Source organism: Mchenga conophoros, linkage group LG3 (assembly GCF_057382185.1).
Source record: "Mchenga conophoros isolate Kocher_MC1m ecotype Shallow Benthic linkage group LG3, M_conophoros_male_GT1.1, whole genome shotgun sequence".
Lineage (NCBI taxonomy): Eukaryota > Metazoa > Chordata > Actinopteri > Cichliformes > Cichlidae > Mchenga > Mchenga conophoros.
This window is the reverse complement of record NC_140528.1, coordinates 50,463,832-50,491,773: the sequence shown is the minus strand read 5'-3', so window position 1 is coordinate 50,491,773 and position 27,942 is coordinate 50,463,832. Positions and strand designations below refer to the sequence as shown.

General features: G+C 42.2%; 1 protein-coding gene across 2 annotated transcripts; it reads left to right on the top strand.

The window, feature by feature from the left end:
- Positions 1 to 391: 391 nt before the first annotated feature.
- Positions 392 to 27,908, top strand: tec (tec protein tyrosine kinase). Of its 2 annotated transcripts, XM_085262765.1 has the most exons (18): positions 392 to 777; positions 3,695 to 3,898; positions 6,836 to 6,940; positions 9,168 to 9,249; positions 11,834 to 11,962; positions 15,038 to 15,090; positions 15,224 to 15,423; positions 15,518 to 15,583; positions 17,075 to 17,129; positions 19,097 to 19,176; positions 19,266 to 19,399; positions 23,755 to 23,829; positions 24,050 to 24,221; positions 24,757 to 24,973; positions 25,099 to 25,163; positions 25,255 to 25,373; positions 25,466 to 25,623; positions 26,744 to 27,907. In XM_085262765.1, exons 2-18 carry the CDS (start codon positions 3,761 to 3,763, stop codon positions 26,825 to 26,827), a joined length of 1,932 nt encoding a protein of 643 aa, XP_085118891.1. In that variant the 5' UTR covers positions 392 to 777; positions 3,695 to 3,760; the 3' UTR covers positions 26,828 to 27,907. The 2 variants fall into 2 exon arrangements, with proteins under 2 accessions (XP_085118891.1, XP_085118899.1); XM_085262773.1 differs by lacking the exon at positions 15,518 to 15,583 and having other exon boundaries at positions 26,744 to 27,908.
- Positions 27,909 to 27,942: the final 34 nt, after the last annotated feature.

The window sequence follows — 27,942 nt, the reverse complement described above, 5'->3', positions numbered from 1 at the left end:
GTGCTGCATTTTAATTGTGTTTAGCAAGCAAAGCAAAAATGTGCCTGTCAAAAGAGGAAGGAAAGAAGAGAGCAGGGTGAGGACAGCACCAGGACGTGAGATCTGAGCAGTGCTAGGCCTGAACGATGAAGCTCAGACGGCTGCATAGCAATGAACCATTGTTACCACTTACATGTTAAACACGTGCTCTCAAACTGCAACATGAGTGTGTGCATGTAGCACCTGCTCCAGTGGAAACGATCACTGAGTAAGGAATTTTCTAAATGAGAGTACTTGTTGTATGCTGACTCATCATGTCAGTTTGTGTTTTATTATGACTATATGCTGCTAGTTTTTGATTTATAGAGTGTGTGTGTGTGTGTGTGTGTGTGTGTGTGTGTGTGTGTGAAAGATACGTTCAGGTGTAACAGGGCTCATCACAGATGGAAGTGAGAGAACAAACCCTGAGTAACCCAACAGGAATGGGACCCGTGATGGAAGAAAATCCCGGCATCTCATTTGCTTCTTCTGCATTAAACACGAGGTAACAGCACGTACATGCGTGAAAGCTGGAGACGGGGACGGTCACCCACTGGTGACGCAGCCACCCCAGAGGTCTAAATCAGTCGTAGCTCACTCAGCGATCACCGTGCAGCAGCGCAATACGAGGAAGTGCGCGTGCCCGTGAGCCGGTGCGTTTCTCTTCATTTCCTGAATCCCGCTCCCGAGATTCGCAACGACATGGGAGGCCCACGGACTCCAACCAAGTGAGGAGAAACTGGGAAATGAGGCGCGGAGGTAAGGGATCCTTTTTTCCACAGACACCCAGCGAAGTTCCTGTAAACTTTTTGCCTTTTGTGTTCTGCTGTCCGCAAACGAAACCGCGGACCTGCGAGTTTAGAAGTGCCGCTGCTAAACTCTGTGAGTTTAAAAACGCTGTGAGTTTAAAACAGAGGATACGATGCAAAAACGCTCAATAACGTTGAAACTTTCATTTTGTGGAGGTGATGCTGCAGCGTATAAACAACACCAGTGGACCTGCTTTCAGCTGCTGCTTTGTAAAATATCCATATTAGTATTTAATCGGACAGTATAGATTAAAAAAAATATAGTATACATATAGTATGGTATATGTAGTAGCCGTGTAGTATCACCTGAGAACAGGTGTACAACCCGCGATACGCTTCAAATCACCGGCGTGCGCTACCTTCCCTCTGCTGCATTTAAGTGCGGTTGGAAAAACTTAACGGACACTACTGTGAAGAATCTCGGCCTTGTTTCACATCCAAACTGTACCCAAGCAGTAAAGGGTTTATGCTTTATGGGCGAATGTACTGATTATATGTATTCTGTGGGGACTATTCATAGTCAAAGGATGCTTTACCGCTTGCTGAAATGAAAATAAAGAAGGTAGAAGGTGAAGACGGGGAACAACTTGACCTTTGACTAAGGAGCCACAGTGCACCAGTAACAAATGTGCTTCATTGTGCAATGCCAGTAAGACAGGTGTTGCCTTTGTCACCCTTCGGGCATGAAAACTGTTAACATGTTTATCCCATACATACAGTTATATAAAGGAAACCGTTGACATGTCTCTGCAGACACATGCATGAAGGCAACCTGCCAGGATTTTGTATGTTTATATTTTGATAAGTTGGCACGGAGATCCAGACGACACTACTGTAACACTGTTGTATTGATGGCGTTATATCAAGTAATCTTATCAGATGTTATTCGCAGTGTTATTCTGCATGTGTTTAAGGTTTTAGATTAGCGTTATGCATTTTGATGCATTAAACAGTCACATGAGACCAAAATAAGTTGCCTCTTCTGCTCTGCCTCAACCCAGCTTTGTTTTTTTGACTCGTTTTTGGTTCGAGCAGCAGTAACACGTGTCTGACGCACATCGAATGCCACCAGGAAGTCACCAGCTGGTTTTTGGACTCTGGCAGTTTGAAGGGCTCTATGAATGCTTGCTCAGATGCATCACACAGACACATACCTGCTGGTTCATGCTAAGTGACAGACTCTGAAATCCTGAAGCATATTATTTGTCTGCTAATTCAATAAGGAGCCAATGTTGTGAACGCACTCAATGGGACGCTTGGCTAATGCAGCCTCACAAACAGGCCTCAGAAAAATTCAAACGAATGGCTTGGGTGAATTTTCACACCATGAACTTCTTAGAAACAGCTTTTTTTCCACCTTTTTTTTTTTTTTTATTTAAGCAAAAATGTGACTTCCACAGCTGAATTTGAGAATCGTAAAATTAGGAGTCCGTGGGTATTTATGCACTTTTGGTGACAGTTTAAGGTGGCCCCTGTGGGAAATGTGTTGGCACTTGAGCATTGGCATGTATTTTTAACCTCAGATGTTGCTGCTTGGTCACGCCCAACCCCATCTGCCTCCTGATGTTGAACGCTCACATTACTTGTTTCACACAGCAGAAACAAAAGGCTTCTGTGTAGTGCAGCTAACCATTTGCCTTGGGTCTGATAGATTTGCACGGAATTACTTATTACTTACCAACCAAATTTGTAAATCACCTGATAAGTTCAAACTGAGAGAAGAGCTTTGGCGGACACAGATAAGAGCACATCCTGCATCAGCTCGAGACAAAACACCTCTTTTACTTTGACATTATTGATTGACTCAGTGTTTTACTGGATGATTAACCACCACAAAAGATGTACTGACTATCGGATGTGGTTTGTAAGCTTAATATGCTACTCACCTACCCATAAATGCTAGTGACTATGGTCATTTCTAGTCGATGAATTACATGCCCACATGTTTTTATTAATCACACTCAGTAGTTTGTGCTGATTGAACTTGGGACATTGAATCAATCACAGCAAATGAACTGATAATCAGCAAGAGAGCTATGTGATCACTGCATAATGAGCTGACAGTGAATGAATAGCTTGTGAAGCCACTGAGTGCAAAGGTCATTAGAGTTCATTACTTTGTTAAAGCGACATATGTGGTGTTTTTATGGTGTTACACGGAGCAGCTTCAACTTAGAAAAAGAAGAAACCAAACTGAAATCATGTTATTCACTCTTAAAAGTAAAAAGAGATCTGTGAGCCCTTCTTAAATCTTATCCTGGATGAATCACATCTTTCTAGAAGAAAATAAACAACAAAGGCTGAGGTGTAATGAGTTGACACAAGTGAAACTAAACTGTGTTATTATAAAGATAACTGAGCGTTGCCGGTGAAATAAAGGAAATCAGTGTGCGTCGCATGTAAACAGAGACGCTGCTTATGAGCCTTGTGGCTCTAAAGACAAAAAAAAGCAGAATCAGACAGACAGAAATAAGTCATAATGAAAGCTCGGTATAGATGGCTGCACTTCCTCAGAGTACGGGTGGATGTAATGACCAAAAATAAATTCCTGCTAAATAAGGCTTCCACAGAAAGTGCAATAAAACCCCTCAGAGCTGCTCGCTGTGTCCAGCTTCCCAAAAAGCTCCGTACCACCAGAAATGTAGGAGACAGCATTTATTAAAGATAAAGTTCTACTGTGGTAGAAGAACAATGTGGTCACAGACAAAGGAGGACTTCCTGTTTGTGGCCATATTGATGATACAGACCTGGTTCTAATTTGTTTCATCTCAGGAAATGTATTAACTTTTTTGGAACAACAAATCTAAAGGTGTGTTTATCTGGAAGGAGGAATGAGTTATATCTGAGAATTTGGTCATCTCTCTTAGATCAGTTCCATACCTTTGCGGTCTGACGTCTTCCACCAATGGGCTGAGGCCGTCGGCGGGGCCAGGATGAGTGCGGACCTGCTGATGGAGGAGCTGCTAATCAAGCGTTCGCAGCAGAAGAAGAGGACGTCGCCGCTGAACTACAAGGAGAGGCTGTTCGTCCTCACCAAGAGCCGGCTGACATATTACGATGGAAGAGCTGAGGTCGCTTTCAGTTTCTGTTCATTTGTTGTATTTTTACATTTTATACAGGAGGAACAATGCGGTTTTTGTCCTGGTCGCGGAACACTGGACCAGCTCTTTATCCTCTCCAGGATACTTGAGGGTGCATGGGAGTTTGCCCAACCAGTCTACATGTGTTTTGTGGACTTGGAGAAGGCATTCGACCGTGTCCCTCGGGGTGTCCTGTGGGAGGTGTTGCGGGAATATGGGGTGTCTGGCCCATTGCTACGGGCCATTCGATCCCTATACAACCGTTGCAAGAGCTTGGTTCGCATTGCCGGCAATAAGTCGGACTCGTTCCCGGTGGGTGATGGGCTCCGCCAGGGCTGCCCTTTGTCTCCGGTTCTGTTCATAATTTTTATGGACAGGATTTCTAGGCGCAGCCAAGTGGCGGAGGGCTTTCGCTTTGGTGGCCTCAGAATCTCATCTCTGATTTTTGCAGATGATGTGGTTCTGTTGGCTTCATCGGGTGAGGGCCTCCAGCTCGCACTGGAACGGTTCGCAGCCGAGTGTGAAGCAGCGGGAATGAGGATCAGCACCTCCAAATCTGAGGCCATGGTTCTCAGCCGGAAAAGGGTGGAGTGCCCACTCCGGGTCGGGGATGAGTTCCTGCCCCAAGTGGAGGAGTTCAAGTATCTCGGGGTCTTGTTCGCGAGTGATGGGAGAAGGGAGCCGGAGATCGACAGACGGATTGGGGCTGCAGCTGCAGTAATGCGGACGCTGCACCGGTCCGTCGTGGTGAAGAGGGAGCTGAGTGTAAAAGCGAAGCTCTCAATTTACCGGTCGATCTACGTCCCTACCCTCACCTATGGCCACGAGCTGTGAGTAGTGACCGAAAGAACGAGATCGCGGATACAAGCGGCGGAAATGAGCTTCCTCCGAAGGGTGGCTGGCCTCTCCCTTAGAGATAGGGTGAGAAGTTCGGCCATCCGGGAGGGGCTCAGAGTAGAGCAGCTGCTGCTCCACATCGAAAGGAGCCAACTGAGGTGGTTCGGGCATCTGACAAGGATGCCCCCTGGGCGCCTCCTAGGTGAGGTGTTCCAGGCATGTCCCACCGGGAGGAGGCCCCGGGGCAGACCCAGGACACGCTGGAGAGATTATATCTCTCGGCTGGCCTGGGAACGCCTTGGTATTCCCCCGGATAAGCTGGAGGAGGTGGCTGGGGAGAGTGAGGTCTGGGCCTCTTTGCTTAGGCTGCTGCCCCCGCGACCCGGCCCCGGATAAAGCGGATGAAGATGGATGGATGGATGTTGTATTTTTATTTTTAGCTCCTTTAGTACTGATGAGATTATGTGATGGTGAAGCGTTCATCTTCCACTCCTACAGTACTGGTTAGACTTTAGTGAAACAACATTGATTTGTACATGATGTGACTGTAAGTCTCCCTGACATCTCAGTGGATTTTAGGGATTTTAGTTCTCAGACATTATAACAACCTGTGAATTGTGATGGATCATGAGGAAGACAAGCACTGACAATCTGATCATTTTTGCTTTTTCTTAAAGCCGACTTATTCTGCTCATGTCCAGCTCTGTAACTTTATTCTTGAACTTTATTGGAGTAATTTTGCATGATTAAAATACAAAAACAACTCTTATTTATTTTTTTACAGTCTCTCCTACAACCTGATTTAACCCCCTTCAGTTAAGGCCACCCTTACTTTAACAGAGCTTCTTCTGACTGGCTGCCTCTCATAGAAATAAACGATTGTGGGTTTTAATGACCATATTAGGGATATCCCCTCTCTATGACATCATACAGATCCAAAACCAAAATTGGGGGAAAAAAAGGACAGAAAAGGAGAGCTCGCAACAGTCAACAACGTGAGTTTTGGCTCAGATACATGTAGTGACTTCATTTTGAAACTTTGGCTATGTTTTATAGGAACAAGACACAAATAACAGACAATAAGGAGAAGCACTGGTTCAGAGTTCATGCTTACCTGGTTCTATACTATAATCCTATAGCATAGTCTGGGAATTAGATGTTTGAACTTGCCAGTGAAACATGTTTAGTATCCAGTCAGCTTACTTGAAGATGAAAACTGGAAACAGCAAGCTGGGCTCCTGTTCAGCAGTTATTTTAGAGACATTATTAGAGAGAGAGACGCGGTTTTCAAAGAATGCTGAAGTGAAAGCTTTCAGAGAATTCAACAACAGCAGAGATGATGCAGAAGTCTAACTTCCAGGGAAGAAAAGCATCTTTTCTTATACCAAGTTTTTTTGGCATTTGGTCATTTTATACCAGTTTTTCATGCATGATACTTTGGATCAAAATATTGCCTTTTAAAAAATGACTTTTCTTCTCTTTTTGGTACATATTGTAATTTTGCTTTTGTGGTACCTTTTTTTTCTCCTGACTTTTAACCTTTGTAATGGTGATTTTTAACCTTTTGTTTAAGTAAATAGCAGCTACATGTGGGTGTTTCATCAAAAAACATTAAAGTCATTTGAGTCAGCAGTAGCTCTGTAATGTTACACTGAGCCAGAATAGTCATTTATCTCTTTTTATATTAAGTTAAGCTAATGGTTCTGGTTCATTTGTACTGCACAGGTGTGAAAGTGTCATCAATCTACATTGTTTTAATATGATTTATGCCCTTCAACTGTGAAACTGAAAATGTCTGTTTAAACATCTCGTTGGTTCAGGTAGCAACACCCTGTTTTAAGCTGAGTGTTCACTTTCAGTTTTTCCAGGAATGCCCACACAGCTGCATACAGGGCTCTTATCCCAGTTTAAATCAAAAATTCTGCTGAAGGAAATGAGTTACATGTCAAATTAGTTCAACAATCATTTGAATACTGCTAATGTGCAAATATGCTATGTCAGCACAAAATGTCAAAGTGTCTAAGACTGCAAGTTGGATAATATTACAAAGACAGCAAACATTAAAAAATGACATGATGTTTGCATCAACAGAAGAAGTTCAAGAGGGGCTCCATCGAAGTGAGTCGCATCAGATGTGTGGAGATTGTCAAGAATGGAGGAGGGGTCATCCCCTGCCAGAACAAATACCCCTTTCAGGTACAAACACACTACCACACTCTCACCTGCAACCAGAGAGACCTCTTTCTTTATATGCATACTGTCGAGTTAATGAGTAGTAATGCAAATACAGGGAGTGCAGAATTATTAGGCAAATGAGTATTTTGTCCACATCATCCTCTTCATGCATGTTGTCTTACTCCAAGCTGTATAGGCTCGAAAGCCTACTACCAATTAAGCATATTAGGTGATGTGCATCTCTGTAATGAGAAGGGGTGTGGTCTAATGACATCAACACCCTATATCAGGTGTGCATAATTATTAGGCAACGTCCTTTCCTTTGGCAAAATGGGTCAAAAGAAGGACTGGACAGGCTCAGAAAAGTCAAAAATAGTGAGATATCTTGCAGAGGGATGCAGCAGTCTCAAAATTGCAAAGCTTCTGAAGCGTGATCATCGAACAATCAAGCGTTTCATTCAAAATAGTCAACAGGGTCGCAAGAAGCCTGTGGAAAAACCAAGGCGCAAAATAACTGCCCATGAACTGAGAAAAGTCAAGCGTGCAGCTGCCAAGATGCCACTTGCCACCAGTTTGGCCATATCTCAGAGCTGCAACATCACTGGAGTGCCCAAAAGCACAAGGTGTGCAATACTCAGAGACATGGCCAAGGTAAGAAAGGCTGAAAGACGACCACCACTGAACAAGACACACAAGCTGAAACGTCAAGACTGGGCCAAGAAATATCTCAAGACTGGTTTTTCTAAGGTTTTATGGACTGATGAAATGAGAGTGAGTCTTGATGGGCCAGATGGATGGGCCCGTGGCTGGATTGGTAAAGGCAGAGAGCTCCAGTCCGACTCAGACACCAGCAAGGTGGAGGTGGAGTACTGGTTTGGGCTGGTATCATCAAAGATGAGCTTGTGGGGCCTTTTCGGGTTGAGCATGGAGTCAAGCTCAACTCCCAGTCCTACTGCCAGTTTCTGGAAGACACCTTCTTCAAGCAGTGGTACAGGAAGAAGTCTGCATCCTTCAAGAAAAACATGATTTTCATGCAGGACAATGCTCCATCACACGCGTCCAAGTACTCCACAGCGTGGCTGGCAAGAAAGGGTATAAAAGAAGAAAAACTAATGACATGGCCTCCTTGTTCACCTGATGTGAACCCCATTGAGAACCTGTGGTCCATCATCAAATGTGAGATTTACAAGGTGGGAAAACAGTACACCTCTCTGAACAGTGTCTGGGAGGCTGTGGTTGCTGCTGCACGCAATGTTGATGGTGAACAGATCAAAACACTGACAGAATCCATGGATGGCAGGCTTTTGAGTGTCCTTGCAAAGAAAGGTGGCTATATTGGTCGCTGATTTGTTTTTGTTTTGTTTTTGAATGTCAGAAATGTATATTTGTGAATGTGGAGATGTTATATTGGTTTCGCTGGTAAAAATAAATAATTGAAATGGGTATATATTTGTTTTTTGTTAAGTTGCCTAATAATTATGCACAGTAATAGTCACCTGCACACACAGATATCCCCCTAAAATAGCTAAAACTAAAAACAAACTAAAAACTACTTCCAAAAACATTCAGCTTTGATATTAATGAGTTTTTTGGGTTCATTGAGAACATGGTTGTTGTTCAATAATAAAATTATTCCTCAAAAATACAACTTGCCTAATAATTCTGCACTCCCTGTAGACACAAATGCAGTACCATTCTTGAGTTGATCAATAGTGGGTCAACGTCCCTTTTATGGGACAACTCGGCCTTTCCACCATTTGGTTTGAGAACTGAAGAAGCTTCTCAGATGAGAGGTGAAACGTCTTCAAGAAACTTAAAGAAGTCCAGTCACTTTCTTGCTAAGCCCCTTATACAAATTAAAATATTACATCGTTTTGGACCTCTGACCTGTTCTTGAAGGCAGAATAAGCTCAAACTTGCTTAAATGCTTAAATTTTACTCTGTTTGTATCAGGAACATTTAGGAAATGACACTGGTATATCTGGTTTATGGGGATTTTAAATATCACATTATAGTTTACATCCAATTATTATGCCAAATTTAACCTGTAACCACACTTTTACATTTCACATCTGCCTTTTTTCAAGTTGAGTCTAAAGTGTATTATTCTTGTTGCATTATGAACCTCCTAAGTATGTTTAGGCTTTCAGACTGCTTCTTGTTTTGTTGTAAGATTAAACTATGCCTATGCAGCTTTGAAATCTACATAAAACTGTGTTAGCAGACAGATCTGTGTGTTTGTGTCCAGGTGGTGTACGATACCAACACCCTCTATGTATTTGCTCCAAGTCATGAAAGCAGAAGTCGATGGGTCCAGAGCCTCAAAGAAGGTCAGTCCCTGTTTTGTTCTGTGAAAAACTAGCAAATGCACATATATACAGGGGTAGGGTATGAAAGCTCACACTGGGAGTTTAGACATCTGAAGTACTGCAGAGATGTTTTTTCACACTTTGAACCACAAAGCACAAACTGGTTTTCACACATGCAAATACCTTCCAGCACCCCTGCACTGTTTCCATTGTTCTTGTTGTTCCTGTCATGAGAAATTTAGCATTTATTTTACTCAACAGAAGCGCTGTGTACTGCTTAGTAATTTGACCTGATTTCTCAAACCTCAGAAGTGCAATGGTTAGTTCACTTTTCTGTCTTATAGTTTGAACTGTGTATCATTACTGATGTTCTTCTAGAGGTCACAATGGTCTTTTTATTTTGTTGATCTTTTTATTCTAAATAATTTAATTCTCTTTATTTAAACAATGCAAGTATCAGTCATTAGGACTATAAATGGGTGCATCTCAAAGTCTTTCATAGGAAATAGATATCAATGAGTATAAATACAAACAGTATCATTATAGGTTAGGTGGCTGGTTGCAGTATAGATCAAAAACACGGGGATACTCTACATATTTCAGCTTCAACTGTGAATGACAACCCTGATGATCCTCTAATCGCCTGAGCCAAGGTGTGAAACTGGGCGTGGGTCCCAATCAGCCAGAGTTTCGGGTGAGTTCATTGTGAAACCTGGCCCCACCTTATCATGCGAATTCCTGAGGTCAGATGACCCAGGATGTGAGTGGGCGTTAAGGCGTCTGGGAAGGGATCTCAAAACTGGATTATAGATGGCAGACACCAACTCTCTGCCATCTATAATCCAGTCCAGGGGGTCCTGGATTATAGTCCAGGGGGTCCTGGATTATAGTCCTGGACCCCCTGATGATTAGAGGATCATCAGGGGGTCCTTTTGTCCCTCTGTGGTGGGATACTCCCACTAGGTTTATATCTGGGACTCTGCACCATTTGACCTTAGAACTGAAGAAGCTTCTCGGATGAGAGGTGAAACGTCTTCAAGCAACTTAAAGAAGTCCAGACGCTTTTCTTTGCAATGCAAGCTCCTTTGACTATGATGACCTGGATGACTGAGAACCTTCACAGACAACCCTCCTGTTGTGTTCACCCCCACCCTTACTTTAGAGCTCCGGTCACAATTGGCCAGTCTGTTTTAACAGCTCTTAAATTAACATAAGAAACATTTTTCACCACCAAATTCAGTTCAGTGGGTGGGTCAATGGGTCGTAAAGTGGGTCTTTCATTTTGCTTTATTCAGTTTGAAATTGAAATCGCTCAAACTTTCTTTAATTTGAGCATCTTCATGAACAAGTTGGATGAAATCTTTAATAATTACACGTTTTTAAATGTAGCCTCACTTTCGCATGGACTGGAAGCAAGTGGACAGTCGATAAAAAATTGTGTCATGGACTGGTGTTACTTTTCTTTCATTATTTATACTGAAATTATGGAAAAGGTAAAGGTCTGGAGTTGATTCAAAAAGATGTTTTTACATTTGAAAGCCACAGTCCAAATGAAACAGACAATCCTAAAGCTGCCAAAATAAATTAATCAGAGATCGGTAACCTTAGAAATGACCACATCAACATCAATCTGGTGCATATTGAGAATTTAAAAAAAAAAAAGATAACATAAAAACACCCAGACGGTCACACGAGACTACACTGGTAGAGGATCACAGGATCCTTAGCATGATAAAGACAAACTCTTAAGAACATTCAACCTAATAAAGAGCACCCTCCAAGTGGTAGATATTTTATTTTCCAGAGAAAACTTGGTCAGAGAAAATACTGAATGCAAGATTTATGAACCATGAATCATCCTTAAGAACGGAAATGCCAAATTAAAGTAGTAAAAAAAAATCTGGACCAGCCAAACCTGGACAGAATTGCTTTTTTTGAGCAGGTGACATTAAAATGAACTCGTACCAGAAATATGGGGGGGGGAAAAAAGTAAGAACAGGGCTTGGAATGATTTATGATCTGGAGTATACAACAGCACCTGAAAACATGTGGCTTACAGTGGCAATAGGTCACTTGCATTTAGTAACGATGTGGGGAAGGAGCTAGATGAAGGGATTCAGTCAACTGCTGCAAAGTTGACTTCATGCCGCTTGGAAGCACAGATAGACAACAACCCAAAACCTCCAGTTAAAGAAAACCAAATGTTTTTAAGGTAAAGGAGTGGAATATTCTGCACTGACTGAGGCAGGAAGGCCCACAAACGAACAACTGAAAACAGCTGCATTAAACGTCTGGCAAGGGATGACAAAAGAGGAAACCCATCCTTTTGTGACAGTCATGAGTTCCTCACTTCAAGCTGTCACTACAACTGTAGCTGCAGTTTAAACATTTCACAAAGTGCTTTTGTTCATCTCTAAATTAAAGCTAAAGTTCTGTACTTCAGCTGCAGCTTTAGTGATGGCGGATGCAGTTTATCAACCTAACTTTATATACAGCTTATCAAGGAAAACCAGTCTCAGATAATCTAGACATAAAAATTCAAAGAGAAGCAGCAGGAAAGACCTGGTTTTGTTGAACTTTTGTGTGTTTGTGTGTGTGTATCCAGAGATCAAAGACAACGCAGAGGTCTTGGTGAAGTTTCACCCTCAGTTCTGGCAGGATGGGTTGTGGCTCTGCTGCCGCCAGGCAGAAAAACAAGCACTGGGGTGCGAGCAGTACAACCCGTTAGAAGACAGTAAGTGCCTGACGCTCATGTTTGCTTTCTGTGCTCCATCTAGACTTCCTGTCTCTTGACTTTGTTATTAACTTTATGGTTAATAACAACCTGTGGAAAAATAATTATCCTTCAAATGGAGCTTGTAACGAAGGCGGGCTGTCCAGAATGTCTACAAAGAAGCTGCAAAGCACACACTGCTTCAACCAGCCCCCCTCCAATGAAAATGATGCCTTTTATCCGTGTTTAACAGTCACGATTTCATAAAGAACAAACCAGTCTCATAAACCTGTGGGGTGACACTTTGACCCAGATCTGAAGCAAGGTTTAGCTTACATTAGCCACACATCTTAGCTGTTTGCTAAGCTGATGTCCTTACGCTGCACTCATTTTATGTCAGCTCAGTGTGAGCTAGCACCAACCACATCACATCAGTTGCATAATACTGGAAACTAACTAACTCCAAAATTCTACCTCAGTGTGTTAACATTAAATGCTACAGACCTTTATAGTGTCTTTTTGGCTCACAGTTTTGGCCCCCGAGCTTCACATAGAATCCACAAAATGTGTGTAAATACCAGTTTTCATATTTGCTGAATAATTTGTGTATTAAAAATTCATTCTGTGCATTGTATGCTGGAATAGAATAAAACAGAAAGCCTTTTTTTGACATTGTATTTATGATACAATGAGCTTTCATGTCCCAGAGTAACAGTTGCATGTTACATTTTTAGATCATGATATCAGCTACACCACAAAGCCACGTGCACATAATGTGAACGAGGTAGCTGTGCTATAAAGTGTCCGAGTCCACATTGAATGCGCAAATCATTATTGTCATGTGACATAAAAATAAATAAATACGCTATTGCCAAACGTAATTGCTCATCTGCCTTGAGTAACATTATTGATCCAAAGGGTTCAATATAATGTCAGCCCACCCTTTGCAGCTATAAGAGCTTCCACATCATCCACACATAACTCATCCATGTCTTTATGGAGCTTGCTTTGTGCACTGGTGCACAGTCATATTTGAACAGGAGGGTGCCACAAACAAACTGTTCCCACACAGGTAGGAGCATGAAGTAAACGTCTGTGAAATGGGACGGTCTAGCCTTCAGATTAGCGTCACCGCTGTCTTGGTGGAGTTTAATAAACTCAGCCGTCTGCTCCTTGCTATCTAAAATATAACAGGACACTGGCGTAAATTCTCGACCGCCTCACACTTCTGTTTCATCAGTTTCCTGTTTCTGTTTTCACATTCAGCTATCTAATCTAATCTAATAACTTTTATCTCAGCCAAACCGATTTAGTCCTGAACAAATAAAACACTGAAAAAAACCAAACTAGGTTGTCTAAGTGACTTATATATTGCGTTTAACCTGAGTAGCGAAAGACCGTGGTGATCTGAAAATGATGTGTGCCGTTCTCTGCGGCTCTAGTGACCCTCGAGCTCCCGGCGAGCTCTCGAGCTGGTGAATAACAGACGTCTCTGAAAACGTCGGAGGACTTTTGCAATTATATGATATCTTAATTAGCCAAGCAGATATTTGAAGTTTACACAGCTACATTCTCACCTGAAAATTTGCTAAAAGTCATAAGAGTAGAAAGAGTAATAAGAGTAATATTAAAACTTAATAGTGGCAGTTTTATTAAAACTTAAAACTGGAATTGGCTGGGCCATGCTCTGAATTCTGGGATATGGTGGGCCACAAAGGATACACCTGACCCATCCTTCAAATTTGGGGAAAAGGAGGACGCATTTGTTGGCTGCATTCGGAGGAGTCTACAAATTTGGACAGCCTTCATTGTGTCGCTGTGACGTAATCGGTCTACAAATGCGGCCTCAGGAGGATGCAGCCCATGAATTTGGACACCCCCAAAGTTTGGAGGTCAGCAGTGACTGACTCTGCAGAAAGTTGGCGACCTCTGTGTTCTGTCGTCTCCGATCGCTTCCACTTTGTGATAATACCACTAACAGCTGACTGTGGAATATTTAGTAGCGAGAAAATGTTATTACTGGACCCCTGAGAGCGACCCATTATTTCACAAATGTTTGTAACAGCAGCCTGCATGCCTATGTGCCTAGGAGACTACAATAATTTTGGCAATATATAAAAAAATAAACATAAAAACATATAGTGAGAATGTAATTCCAACAGTGTTTGAATGCAGCACACCTGCTTTTTGTAAGAGAGTGGTAATGGCCTTATAGAAGAAACCGTTCATGGTCTATTAGTCCTAGTTCTCAGTGTCTGAGCCAGTGACATGAGGACAGATGTTACAGGTCCCTGGTGGCCAGAGTGGCCGCAGTCTCAGGCAATGTTTTGGCCTCTGGCGAGGTAACAATATCTAGGAGAGAGAAGGATGACAGCCAATAATTTTGTGGCCTGTGCTAATGACCATTTGTAGCCTTTTTACACTCTTCGACAGCTGCTGGGCAACCAGCTTACCACACTGTGAGTCAGTATGTTAAAATACTCCCTCGTGGAGCGGTAAGAGGCCACCGGCAGCTGAGTTGTACTTGAATAGCATTTAAGTGCCCCAGATAAAGCCTAATAGTTTTGTATAGTCACACACACAGTTGAAGCTACAGTGCTTCAATAAACCAACTATTTCTTTAAATGTAAACCTTTGAGTTTGCAAAGTGACTCCAGTCATCAGTGAAATGTAGCGATAACTACATTAATACACTTTGGTAGAGTACCTCAAACTCGTTCGCACAGTAAGTAGAATACATTTGTAAAAGTCGGTGAACCTTTCACAGTAAAGGTTTTCAGATAAAACTGAGTTGCTCCGTTGTCATGGTTATTTTATTACATTTTGAAACCCTTGATTCACCAAGTGAGAAGACAAAAACAGGAAATTGCATTTATAGCTTAAAAGCTGAGGCGTTGACTAGTGCACTACGCCGCAGTGATGTGGCTGATCAACAGCTGTTGATCAGCCACATCACTGGTGACCAGAAGCAGAAGGGTCAAGAGGTCAGTGTGAACTGAAAGCAGAGATGATGGTGAAGATGAAACTGAATGCGAAAATGTAAAAACTTCATGCTTGACTCGCTGTTTCTGTTCCTTTTTTTTTTTTTTTTTTTAGTTTCCAGAAAACCTCTACCCCCGATTCCTGGAGAGAAGTGTAAAAAAGAGAGGGTAACCACACGTACACACACACGTGCACACACACACACACATGTGCACACGCACACACGTACACACACGTACTACCAATATATCAGTATAAGCCAGGAGCTGCAAGCCTGTACTCACTCCTACTCCTCCTCAGCGTCGGACTCCTCCTCCTGCCCCCCCGACCCCCGAAGATGATGAGGAAGACGATGAGGAGGCTGAGGAAGAGGAGGTGGTCGTGGCTATGTATGACTTCCCCGGCATGGAGCCTCATGATCTGAGTCTGGTGAAAGGGGAAGAGTATGTCATCGTGGATAAGTGTGACGTCAACTGGTACAGGGCACGCAACAAGTATAAGTGAGTTCACGCTGTATTTCTGTGTTTTACCACCTAGTTTCTCATGTCTTTGTGTGTTGTGGTGATGTGGTAGTTTGTTTGTGTTTTTTCACAGTGAGGAAGGATACATTCCAAGTAACTATGTAACTGAGAAAAAATCCGGAAACTTGGTCCAATATGTGTGAGTGTGTTAATCATTTCCCAGTTACAGTTTGAGTTTAATGGCTGGCTGAATCCTAATGTCTGGACCTTGTTAATACAGGGTTTTTGAAATTTGGCATTTACTGAGTCTACACAAGCACACTTTCTATGGACTGAAAGCATGGCCAACCACCAAGCAGTTAAACACATGTTGGGAAAAGTAGTCTTGGGCAACGCCACATTTGAATTGAGTTTGATATGTGGTTATTTGCTTAAGTTAACTGTGTTTACTTAATTACATCTTACAGGTTATACAGGTTTCCAAAGTTAAAGTGTAGATTTCTGATCAAAGCTGTGATAGTTATATATTTAATAGTTAGACCTTTATGATAAAACCAGCATCTGTATGAGTAGAGGTCACACACTTGCATTGTGTTGTATTATTGTCCTATAGACAACTTCTTAAATCTTACAATTTGATCTACAAAATTAACCCTTTAAAGCCGAACGGAGCAGCACGCTCCGTTTTGCGTAACAGTTTTTAAATTTTTTACCTTCAGGGCCTTATAAGCCTATACTGGTGTTTTTCAAATTCATGTTAGACTTTATGCTTTTCTGTGTCGTTTCTGGGATGCTTAGAACTCATATTGCACTGCTGGAAATAGTTTATTTTGATGCACATGCTGGGTTTTTTTTTTTTTTTTTGCAAATTTGCATCATAATATTTATTTTCGTTTTTCCTGCAGTATATACAAATTGGTGTATCTCAAAAATAAAATTATAAAGACACTCAAAATAAATTTCCTGTTGTTTGAAACAATTTTGTGCAACTTTTTTGTATTTACAGTTTTGAGGGATAAACCTCTTAAATTTCTCTAACTAGAAATATATGTATAAAAAACAGAAAAACAAAAACAATTTTCAATTGTTTTGCAGTTTTTTGCAATTTTTTGCAATTTATGTAATTACTATGCACTTAATGCATACACATTATTAAAATTTTGGCTACAATGGTTGTATTGATGTATAGCAACTTGAAATGCTCCCAAAAATGGCACTACAGCATGTAAAAATGTAAAGATAAGCTCTGGCGAACTTGGTTCTATGGTAAGTTAGGTCTATGGTAGGTCCCAGGGTTAATTAAAATTAAACGAATCTTGAACATTTATTAACGAAAAATGCTAAAAACACTATAAATGAAGTGAAACTAAACCAAAATTGAAACTCTCATGGTTGACTTTCAGCTTTCCTGAGACACCATCACAATGTCATTGGTGAAATAGCAAATCTAGGTTTTGCCACTGTAAGTTGATCAAAAACTGTAGAAGAGATATTTCGATCATTTGGAGGCTGATGTTGTACTCTTGAAGTAAATGTATTTGCAGTTGAATCGTAAAGTTCACTGTGAGTCATGCTATCTTCCAGTAAACGCTTATTTCACTCTTGATGTTTGGATTCAGCCAGCTGATAGTGCTTCACAAAGCAGGCAGAGCACTAGAGTCTCATGTTGTGTTTTCTTTGTTTGTTCCAGCTGGTACAATAAAAATGTCAACAGGAATAAAGCTGAGGAGCTGCTGAGGAAGGAGGTTAGGCTCTCTTTCCTTCCTTTGGTTCTTTGTCTTTATTCCCTCCCTGTTTATACGTACTTCTATGATTTAGAGACGGTGATATTAGTGATAGCATGTTGCTGAACGAAATCTGTTCTTAAGAAAACACAAATTTAGATATTTTCAGCCCTTCCAGTTTTCTGGATTCTTTGACTAAGGTGACTGAGATAACAGAAATTACTGTTGTGTGGATTAGAAAAGTCTTGAATTTTAAACTTGTGGAATCCGTCAACCTCTTAATAGCCGCCAGGCAAACTGTTTAATGTTAAAATGGGTTCTACTTAGCTATATGGTGTCCACAAACTAGAAAATGTTAGATTTCAGTCTAGTCTCATGCATTTTGGCCTTTCAGTTTTTCTTTTCAAAGTATTTACATTTAAGAGTTCCACACAGGTTAGCATTTTATTGTAAAAGAGGTGGATGTTAATCAAATATAAGGCCTAATCATAGATGGTTTGTCAGTGACATGTTCTGGTAACTGTTTTACTGGTGAAACTACAAAGTTTAGTCTGCAAAGTTTCAGGCATGTTTGCTCTTTGCTTTCTATGATGTCAGAAAGAAGGGATATCTCTAATATGGTAATTACAGGCACACTTTCACAGCTGGTGTGTTTAATGAACGGACCCAAAAGCAGACACGGGAGAACTGAACTGAAGTTAAACAAAAAGCGAGCCTTTATTGGGGCTGATACACAATAAACAGAAAAACAAGCCGAGATTAAACTTGGGCGAAACTAAACTAAACCTAAACTGGGAAAACTAAATAACTCTGACAAATTGTGAAGAGGCTGAGGAACTATGAATCAACTATGACAGCAATGATAACTATGACAAGAGGTATATGAACACACCACCGAACAGAGGCAGCAATATAACATAGCTAACATTAACCGTGCAGTGAATCCTGCTTGTGCCGTGATATTCAGGACTGCAAACCGAGCAGCATCACTGACTTTCAGTTTGTTGTGTTTGTGGATATATGACTGACTGAATATAAAACGTAAAGGCTTTAAAACCAAGTTAACGCTGCAAGTACAAACATCACTAATGTCACATAACTTTGCCGACATGTGGCCAACAGTAATGTTTTAATGTTCTTCTTTATTAAACATTCATACGGAGCCCCGCAGGGGACATGGGAGTAAAAAAAATTAAGACGGACTTTTGCGAGATCTCGCAAAACTAACTCGGGATCTCGCAAAACTTTTGCGAGATCTCGCAAAACTAACCCCATTTCAGCCATCTGCCGTTTTTTTCCAAAGAAAATATCCACACCCACCACCGCGCTATGAATTGTGGGATATATGGGACCACAAAGTCTACACCGGACTCACCCCTCAAATTGGAGAACACTTCGAATTGGGACAGCCGTCATCGTGTCGCTGTGGCGTAATCGGTCTCCAAATGCGCACTACGGAGCGTGCGGTCGCTGGATTGGGACACAGCCAGAGACACCACAGGGGAAGTAAAACAAAACGCATAGAACGTGAAGACACGACTCTTCAAAAGGGGAACAGAGATGTAGACATGACAACACAGGCTTGACAGCATGAAACATGCAGACAAGAAATACATAAAACCTACTGTGAACAGCTGAACAGAAACCCACCTGCTCAGCTCTTCTATATACAAATCAGTAGAAGGTTGGCTTATAAGGGGCTGAGCTAAAATGAATTATATCAAACTAAGGTTGAATGGAGTGGTTTTTTTTTTATCTTTTAACAAGCCCTATGTAGCCGAGCCATCTGGGGTTAGTTAGTTTTTGCCTGTTTGGAAGGCTCAAATGGAAAATCCTGAAAGAAGAAAAACTGCAAGGTCAAAACTTTATTTTGTGGCTGAAACAACCCTAGCCCAAAATCTAGTCTGTTGGTGCCCTGGTGTATGTTGAGAGGTTAAACAAAAATCTTATTTAGTTTTCAGCCTTTGTCTCTGTGCCATGCCCTCCAGGATAAAGAAGGAGCCTTCATTATTAGAAACTCCAGCACCCCAGGAACCTACACTGTTTCGCTCTACACCAAGTCTTCAGGGTAATTCTGCACATGTGTGGTAGTTATAAGTTTTATGTAATAAAAGCTGGTACAACTTGATTTACACTGTGGTTATGTTGTATTTGTAGGGATGGAGGTGCAGCTATTAAACATTACCACATCAAGGAGACACAAACCCTACCAAAACACTTCTACCTGGCTGAGAAACATCTCTTCAGCTCCATCCCAGACCTGATCGAATACCACAAACATAATGCAGCAGGTAACCAACACACAATTTGTGTAGACTATTAAACAGTGACTTAAGCTAAATGCATTACGGTGCTTTTCTGACCCTCTGAGGCCTAAAACATCAATGGTGACAGTGACGTGCCCCAGACCCACCCCCTAACACTAACCCTGTGTTACAGAGATGGGACGAAGTACTGTTCTGGTAAAAATATAAATGATATTTTATGCATATCAGCTGATTATTTATTTTGATCCCTGCTTTTCAAAACTCAGGAGACTTACTTTGGTCGCCCTGTCCGCATTGGGTGGCAAATCCCCGCCAGCGTACTCGATCAGCTGCGGCTGGCCTCATCCCATGCAATGTCTAAGGCATGTAAATCATCAATGAAAGTCCTCCACCTTTTTGTATGGGCGTGGCCTGGTTTGCGTCTTCCATGGGGAGGGTTCCACGTGATGGCAATCTTGGGCAGTCTTTGCGGGAATTGACATAGAATGTGACCTCCAAAGTGCACTGTCCGCTAAGTCACAATGCCATGGAGGGGACGTGTTGCAGTCCGATGGTTGCTCTCCGACACACAACATCATTCATGGTCAGCATCTCTGTTGCTTGCAAGGATGCTGCCCAGGTAGGTGAATTGATTCACCTCCTCCAGCGGTTGCAGTGCTACCATAATGGGGTCCTGTGTTGTCATGTAACCAATCCTCATGGCCTTGGTCTTGTTCCCACTGATCCACAAGCCCACTTTGGCTCTTGCTCCGAGTTTGATGTCATGGTTTTCATGTTCTTCTGGATGTCAGCCATCAGCGATGTCATCCATGAAGCCGAGGTCCTTCAGACGTGTTGGTGGATGCCAAGGTATCCCAAAGCCATCCATGGCCATGGCAGTCCGCAAAACAAAGTTGATGTTGAGAAGGAAGAGTAGGGGAGAGAGAATGCACTGGTTCAGGGTCTCTTTGAAGTGTTCCAGAGGGCGTCTTCTTCCTGTTTGGTCAGCAGCAGGTTGACATTTTTTTCTTTGACAGGTACTCGCTGCCCACTCTTTGCACCAGTGAGTTCATGGACAATGTGATTGAGGGTCTTCGTGTCAAACTCAGGAGAACAAAACCTCAGCAGGGAAAACATTGTTGGGGTTTTCTCTGTTGTAATCGCTGTAAATCAGCTGATTATACTTTGCACTTTTTCAGTGCAACATCTGCTGATGGCTTAGATGAGCCTTGTCAAAATGGCTATTTTCATGTAGTCAATGCTTTTCAAGCTAATTTAGTGAACTTACAATGTTTTTCCTGAATACTATCGTTATGTTTACTGCAGGAAGAAACTCTAAAACTTTGTAAGGAGTGACAGCGACGAGAGTGAGAGAAAGAGAGAAAGAGTTTTGAGACGTGAGAGATATGTGACTTTTAGCGTGTTTGGAGTCTAAAGTTAGTTTGTTGCGTTGTGTTGTGTAGTGTAATCGATAGTTTTGTTTTGTGTGTCAGAACAATAGTGCAACTGCTGAATATCACAGTTGCTGCCAAAACAGCCACCAAAGACAGATTGCAGTGTAAATGCTGTCTCCAGGTGGAAAACAGGAGGAGTGATACACCTCCTGCTGTCAGGCCTACAGGTATCAGACTTGTGATGTTCTTTTTTTTTTTTTTTTTTTTTTTTTTTTTTGGCCTGTCCCGTTTGGCTCTTTTGCCATCAGAATTGTTGTCTAAAGGCAAAGAAAGATGCCCAACGGATTTACTTTACCAAACTGACCATCCCAGCCTTGCCGTAATGGTCCATTTGATTCATCTTTTATTGTTTATTTTGTTTTCACTTACTGAATACGGGACAGACTTGACTGGGGGAAAGAAGGGGAGAAAGAAAGAGGGAAAGAGAAACAGCTGAGAAGAGGGACGGGGGAGAAGGGCAAAAAACAAAAACCAACAGAACGGGCAGAAAAAAAAAAGAAATAAAAAATGCATATATCAATCACCTGGATCACCTGCTGAGAAAGAAAAAAGAAAACAAGCAGAAGAGAACAAGAGTAATAGAATAAACAGCATCACAATGATATATGGGAATATGACAGTAAATACTAAATATTAAACATTATTGTGCAGCACATAAGATCAACAGAACACAGTGTGCTTTGAGGTAGGAGCCAAAAAGGGTGTAGTTTGTGGGTGTGATCACCCGTGTGTACACCTGTGAGCATGGACGCGCTTGTTTTTTTAAAAGGTTCCTTCATGTAATGATCTGCTAGAGGGTGTGGGGGGGCCACAGCCCCGTCCTCCAGGGCATGAAGCAGGTATGGAGGAGATCAAAACTCCAGACATCCAGAGGCCCCCAGAACACAAGAGATCATGGAAGACCAACAGAGGGGCAGCCGCACCACTGTCCCAGAAAGAGCTGAGGAGAGTCCCAGATGAGGGCTCACTCAGCAGCCGCGGAGCAGAAGCCAGGGGGAGTTGCAGTGACGCGCCCGTGAGCTCCGCCGGCAGCCAGCCGTGCCTGAGTGACCGAGCCCCAGGCCGAGAGGCCGGGGGCACCCCACCTCCGAAGTGGCCCGAGCGAGCCCCAGGCTCCAGGCCCCGATAAGTGGCCGCCAAGGAGTGAGCCGGTGTGTAACTGGACGCCCATCCCCGGACACAAAGAACCACCAACGCACCGATGTCTGAGGGAGTCCGCCACTGGCAGGGAAGTGGTGGTAGGGAGAGATAGGTCTCCAAACCTTGGAGGGCCTGAGGTGTCCCCAGAGAGGTGGCGTCTGATACCCAACCTGACATATAGACACAGACATACAGGCACACACAGACACAAACATCCATTCCCACCCTCATGCTCTCATATGCACTTACTCCACACTCAACCAACGTGGAGACAGACATAAAGAGACGCTGTACACACAATCACACTCCCCAAGCGTACTCTACGAACCGGGTCTAGGTACCCTTGCCCCTGGAGGGGGGAACTGCACCCAGACCCAGGTGGTGTTACCCTTTTCCCTGCGGTGGGGAGAGGCAGACCGCCCCGACTCCGCAGCAGCAGGGAGGCCCCACACTCCAGACCGCAGTCGGACGGCCAACTCCTCCTCCTAGCCCCCCCGCTCCAGCAGGTCGCAGAGAACGGGGGTGAGAGAAGACTCCAAACCTCCCTCCACCCACTCATTGTAGTGTTGATGCATGTGTGTTCTAAGGTGCATTTAAAACCCAGGAGGGCATGGAGCTACCTGCCAGAGAGCAGCAGGTAAGCGCATGGTCCCTCCTGCTAGCCCTCAATGTCTACGTGTATTTAAAATTGAGAGGTGGGCAACGACGCCAGGGGTGAGGTGTACACCCTGATGGTCTTTTGGAATCCGTGTATCGTGCCCACCCCCAAGATCCTATATGTATGTGTAATGAGAGTGTGACTAATGTGAATGTCTAAGTTGTGAGATAAAATTGAGGCAGAGGCAGCCAGAAGGGGACAGAGGGGGGGGGGGGGGGTGGTAGCCTCCTCTGCACCCTGGTGACATACCCCTACTCCAAGGCCCTGCATGTGTGGGTGGTTGTGGTGGAGCGGGAAGAGGTTTCCTAACTATAACTAATTACTTTTTCAAAGTAATTTGCCCAACACTTTGCAATAAATACTATAATATGATATGATGTATAAAGGTATTAATGTAGAAAGAAATTGTTTTCTGACAACATTAGATTTGGCTGGAATTGAGAATTATTCTTGCAACTTATTGAAAGTTGTGTCCATCCATCCATTCATCATCTTCCACTTATCCAGTCAAGGGTACTGTATCCCAACTGCAAATCTGTAACAGGGGTTAAATTGTGTACAGTTTAAAAAGAAGTTCTTTAGGTTCTTTGTACTTACCATTTTCAGTTTTAAAGAAAATTAATATTACACAGTACTTAGACTTAATTTGAGCAGTTTTATCTCACTACTGAAAGTAGTATGTATAGTAGTAGGATATTGCAGGGTCTTCACCTTACAACATAAAGTGCCTTGAGGCAACTGCTGTTGTCGCCCCAAGGCAGGTCTGCCATCGCGCTTGCTTTTTCTAGTCACAGGTCAAAAGAAGTTCAGTTCATAGAGTGATGCAATCGTGCATCTGAGAAACGGTAGAAAGTTCGAGCTCGTTTGCACAGTTTTCTGAAAAGAACAATTTGTGAACTTATGAATTTGTGCTCTTTTGTGTCGACTGCTGCCATCATGATAACTGTTCAACTCTGACAGCTGAGAATAAAGGCAAAGCTTTGAAGTATCATTTAAGCCTCACCTATACCGACCTAGATAATGACTCAAAAATGTTGAATGTGGATAAATGTGACGGAAAGCTTCCTTTTCTGGGCTCCCCTCTTAGCCTATCATGAAGGGCTCTCTGGTAAAGTTTACATTTATATCTCTCTACATGTCTCTCTTAGGTCTTGTAGCCAGGTTGAGATATCCTGTTGGAAAACAAGACAAATCAGCTCCATCCACTGCTGGCTTCAGCTATGGTGAGTCTTTACGATGAACTGTGTATCTTTAAACAAATAATGCTCTTTCTTTTTTACCCTTTTTGCTCTTTATTGAACTAACATTAAAAATTAACCATTGCTTGATTGATGCTAGCTTGAGTACAGACTAGAGTTTACTCAAGAACGACAAATATCACGAACAATGTCTTGGTAGGAGTTATCGTGTGCTCTTGTAATGTTTGACATTTTTTCCTTTCAGAAAAGTGGGAGATTGACCCCAATGAACTAACCTTCATGAAGGAGCTGGGCTGCGGTCAGTTTGGAGTAGTGAGGCTCGGCAAGTGGAGAGCTCAACACAAAGTGGCCATCAAGGCGTTAAAGGAGGGAGCCATGTATGAGGAAGACTTCATTGAGGAGGCCAAGGTTATGATGTAAGTAAGGAAAAGGCCAAAGTCATACTGGATGAGGAAATGGTGTGAGAAAGAGGGATTTTTGCAGGTCTATTCAAAAACAGCACAGATGAAGTCGTCCTTCACCTGTTCTACCACCTGGTGGAGTTTAAAAAGTCCTACAGCAATATTTCACCTACACCTTATCTATGTGCCTCCATAGTTTATAGTGGTTTACAAATTCACCTCATAAGTGAAAGATTCCAGCTTTGTCCTGGGAGACGACACATCCTTTCACTGTGTGAAAATCTGCCACATCAAACATGTGGAGCTACCTAGTGTGGTGACCGCTTGCGAAAAAGGGAGCAGCCAAAAGGAGCTTTCCTTATCTTTTCTCTGTCAAGTAGAAGGTTGTCTCAGAACAAGTAGAGAAATGATGAAGCAATCAAATATGACAAAGGAGGAACTGAAATCTGTAACCGACTCTTCACATTTGAGCCTCTTTGACCAATAAATATTTGAAACTGCTGCTTGGAAAATGTCATTTCCATTTAACAAAACCAACTCCCCTCTCCAGGAAACTGTCCCACCCCAAACTGGTACAGTTGTATGGGGTGTGCAGCCAGCAGCGGCCAATCTACATTGTCACGGAGTTCATGGAGCAGGGCTGCCTGTTGAACTACCTCAGGCAGCGGCGGGGCAGCTTTAACCAGGGGTGCTTGCTGAGTATCTGTTTGGATGTCTGCGAGGGCATGGCACACCTGGAAGCCAACGGCTTCATCCACAGAGACTTGGTAACTTCAAGCTTGGCTTATCGTTGGGAAACTGTTAAATCCATCACTAAGTAAATTGAGCTGCTAAGTACTTTTAGTCATATGTTTTGATTCCATCCTCTTCTGTTGTTCTTCGTTTTCTAAAGGCAGCCAGAAACTGTCTGGTAAACGACTCTCTAGTGGTGAAAGTGTCTGACTTTGGCATGACCAGGTACAAGTTTCCCTCCAGTTATAAATGACTCGCATCAAGTCAGCAGATAGAAAATAAAAGCGTCTGATATCACTAAATGGTTTAAATGCAGATACGTGTTAGATGATCAGTACACCAGCTCATCGGGCGCCAAGTTTCCTGTGAAGTGGTCACCTCCTGAAGTCTTTAACTTTTGCAAATACAGCAGCAAGTCGGACGTCTGGTCATACGGTGAGCTGGAACATTTTTCCACTTAGTTTAACAGACAGAAATTTTCTCAGCGCTCATAAAAAAAAATCGCCTCTCTGTGTTTGGGTCTCCAGGTGTGTTGATGTGGGAGGTCTTCACAGAGGGTCGGATGCCATTTGAGCAAAGCCCCAACCATGAGGTGGTGACATTAGTTACACAGGGTCATCGCCTGTACAGGCCCAAAATGGCCAAGCCTGCCATCTATGACACCATGCAGATGTGTTGGTATGAGGTGAGTAAAAAATGGGAAGTAAATTCTTCATATGAGGCTCGTTTCTTATAATTTTTTATTTTTTAAATGTATTTTTTAGCTGTTATTTTTATATTGATAGGATTTTATATTATTTTACTTACTCAATCTGAAAAATGTTACAAAAGTATTCAAATTAATATGGTCTAGTACACCGTATGACCCCCTTTAGACTCACCGCTGTTCACTTCCATGTAAAATAGGATGGCTGTCATCAGCCTTCAGCAAGCTGTATAATTTAAACATGATATCAGACCATGTTAAAGGTTCTTCTGCATATTTTTATACAACATCTGAAAGCTTACTGCAGATTTTTCTCTTCGTAAAACAAACGGCGGTGGATGGAGTAACGGCTCCGCCTTTTTGCACTTCCGGTGTGTAAACAGACTCCGGCTCCACGTTAAACTGTGGCAGTGTCATCATCGCTGCTGTTGTGTTATGAGTGTTAATGTTTAAAGCTGGAGGCTGTGTGGGCTTAATGTTGTCAAACTTTTTATTCACACATTGCTCTGAAATACGTTTGTATTGCAGGTCTGTTTTTAGTCACGAATGTGGGTGAAACACTCACGTTTCCATGGTGACAATGGCGTGCTACCAAGCCTTGCCCTAAACGAAGCATCAAAACAAAGATTTAGTGCTTAGAATTTTTTATAATCATCTTACTCTGTGAATAGTTGCAGTTCTAGATTACAATAACACTTTACCTTGGAACACATTGCATGAAACACAAAAATCATAATGCGATAATTTGTTTTGTTTTGCTTTTTAACCTCTATTGACCTCTTTAGCTCAGCTGATTCTAACAGTGGTTTACTAATGGAGAAGTGAGAGCGCCTCGTTGCCCTGGGATTATGTGTCAATCATTGTTATTAAAATATACAACAACGCAAACATGAATGACTAGAACAAGAAAAACTCCCAAATTTTTTTTAATTGAGTTTTTTGGTACATGCACAAAAGCTGAACATTGACTCATTTAAAAATGCTTTTTCATATGGATAATTGGAAATGTCTCGTGATACGAGAACCCATCCTCTTACATGATATAAACATGTAAAAGTCCTGTATTCAAATATCTTTTGTCTTTTCTCTCTCTCTGCAGAGGACAGAGGACCGTCCCTCATTCGCCAATCTTTGCGTAATGATCTCCGAAGCTCTGGAGGACGACGAGGCAACTCCAAACTGACCAATCAGCTGCTCACACCCTCCATGGCTGCCGTTCAGGAGCCACATCTAAAATGCCATGCAATGGTGCTTTATTGTGATTGGAATGGACCGATGAACTAAATGGGGAGGAAGGACCAATCGCACCAGTTCTAAACTCATTCTCCGCTCACTAAATCACATCAGCTCACAGCCATGAACACCTGCACCAGCAGTACTAAAGACAAAAGTTCACATCACATGTTGGTGGTATTTCAAGATGACTCACAGGGATGAACTGACAGCAACAATGAAGACACATAACAACAGGCTCTGCATGTACGATGCATTATTTGCTGACATGTTTCCTCCCACTCAGACACGAACAGGAAGCCGTTTGGTCAGAGACCTGTCAGCAAGAAAAAGCCACTGAAAGTATTTTTTTTTTCAAGCTCAAGTTTCCATTAACTTTATACTCATTTGTGTTGCTCTGAAATCCATCAGGTCTACAGCAACCCATCTAGTGTCAATGTTGGGTTTATTCTGACCCATGCTAAATAAACAAACTTTTCAAATAGTGAATCTCATTATATTTGTTCTGGTAAAAGCTTTTCTATTGTTTCCTAAATAAAATAGTGGATTCTAATGAAACCCTGACCCTAACAGTAGAGGGGTCACCATTAAACTAACCTTTTAAAGTCAAAATATGGAACGTTTGCTTTATAAAAACTGCTCTCCCAAGTCTTTGAAATTCAAATCATAGGATTGTGTTTCGTGTTGGGGCTCAGGTTGAGGTGATGATGACTGATGACCTAGACCTCACAGAGTTAAGGGAGTTACCCGTGTGTGCTCTTTATGTTGTGTACTTCCCCATCACCTCCCACACATAATATGTATAATGCAATGCATAATGTTAGAGTACTGTAGAAAATAAATAAATAAATAAATAATTGTGTTACTTTTACAACTAAAAAATATAATAAAAGTTATACCATGTCAACATGCTGCAAGGCCAGTTTTCATTCTGTGATAACAAACATTGTATTTAGACATTTAGACTTTGACACAAGTTTGACATCAACGTCTTCAGAATAACATTGATGACAAATTGCTGACAGTGCATACTCTTCTCATAATAAAACTGCTGAACTACTCCAT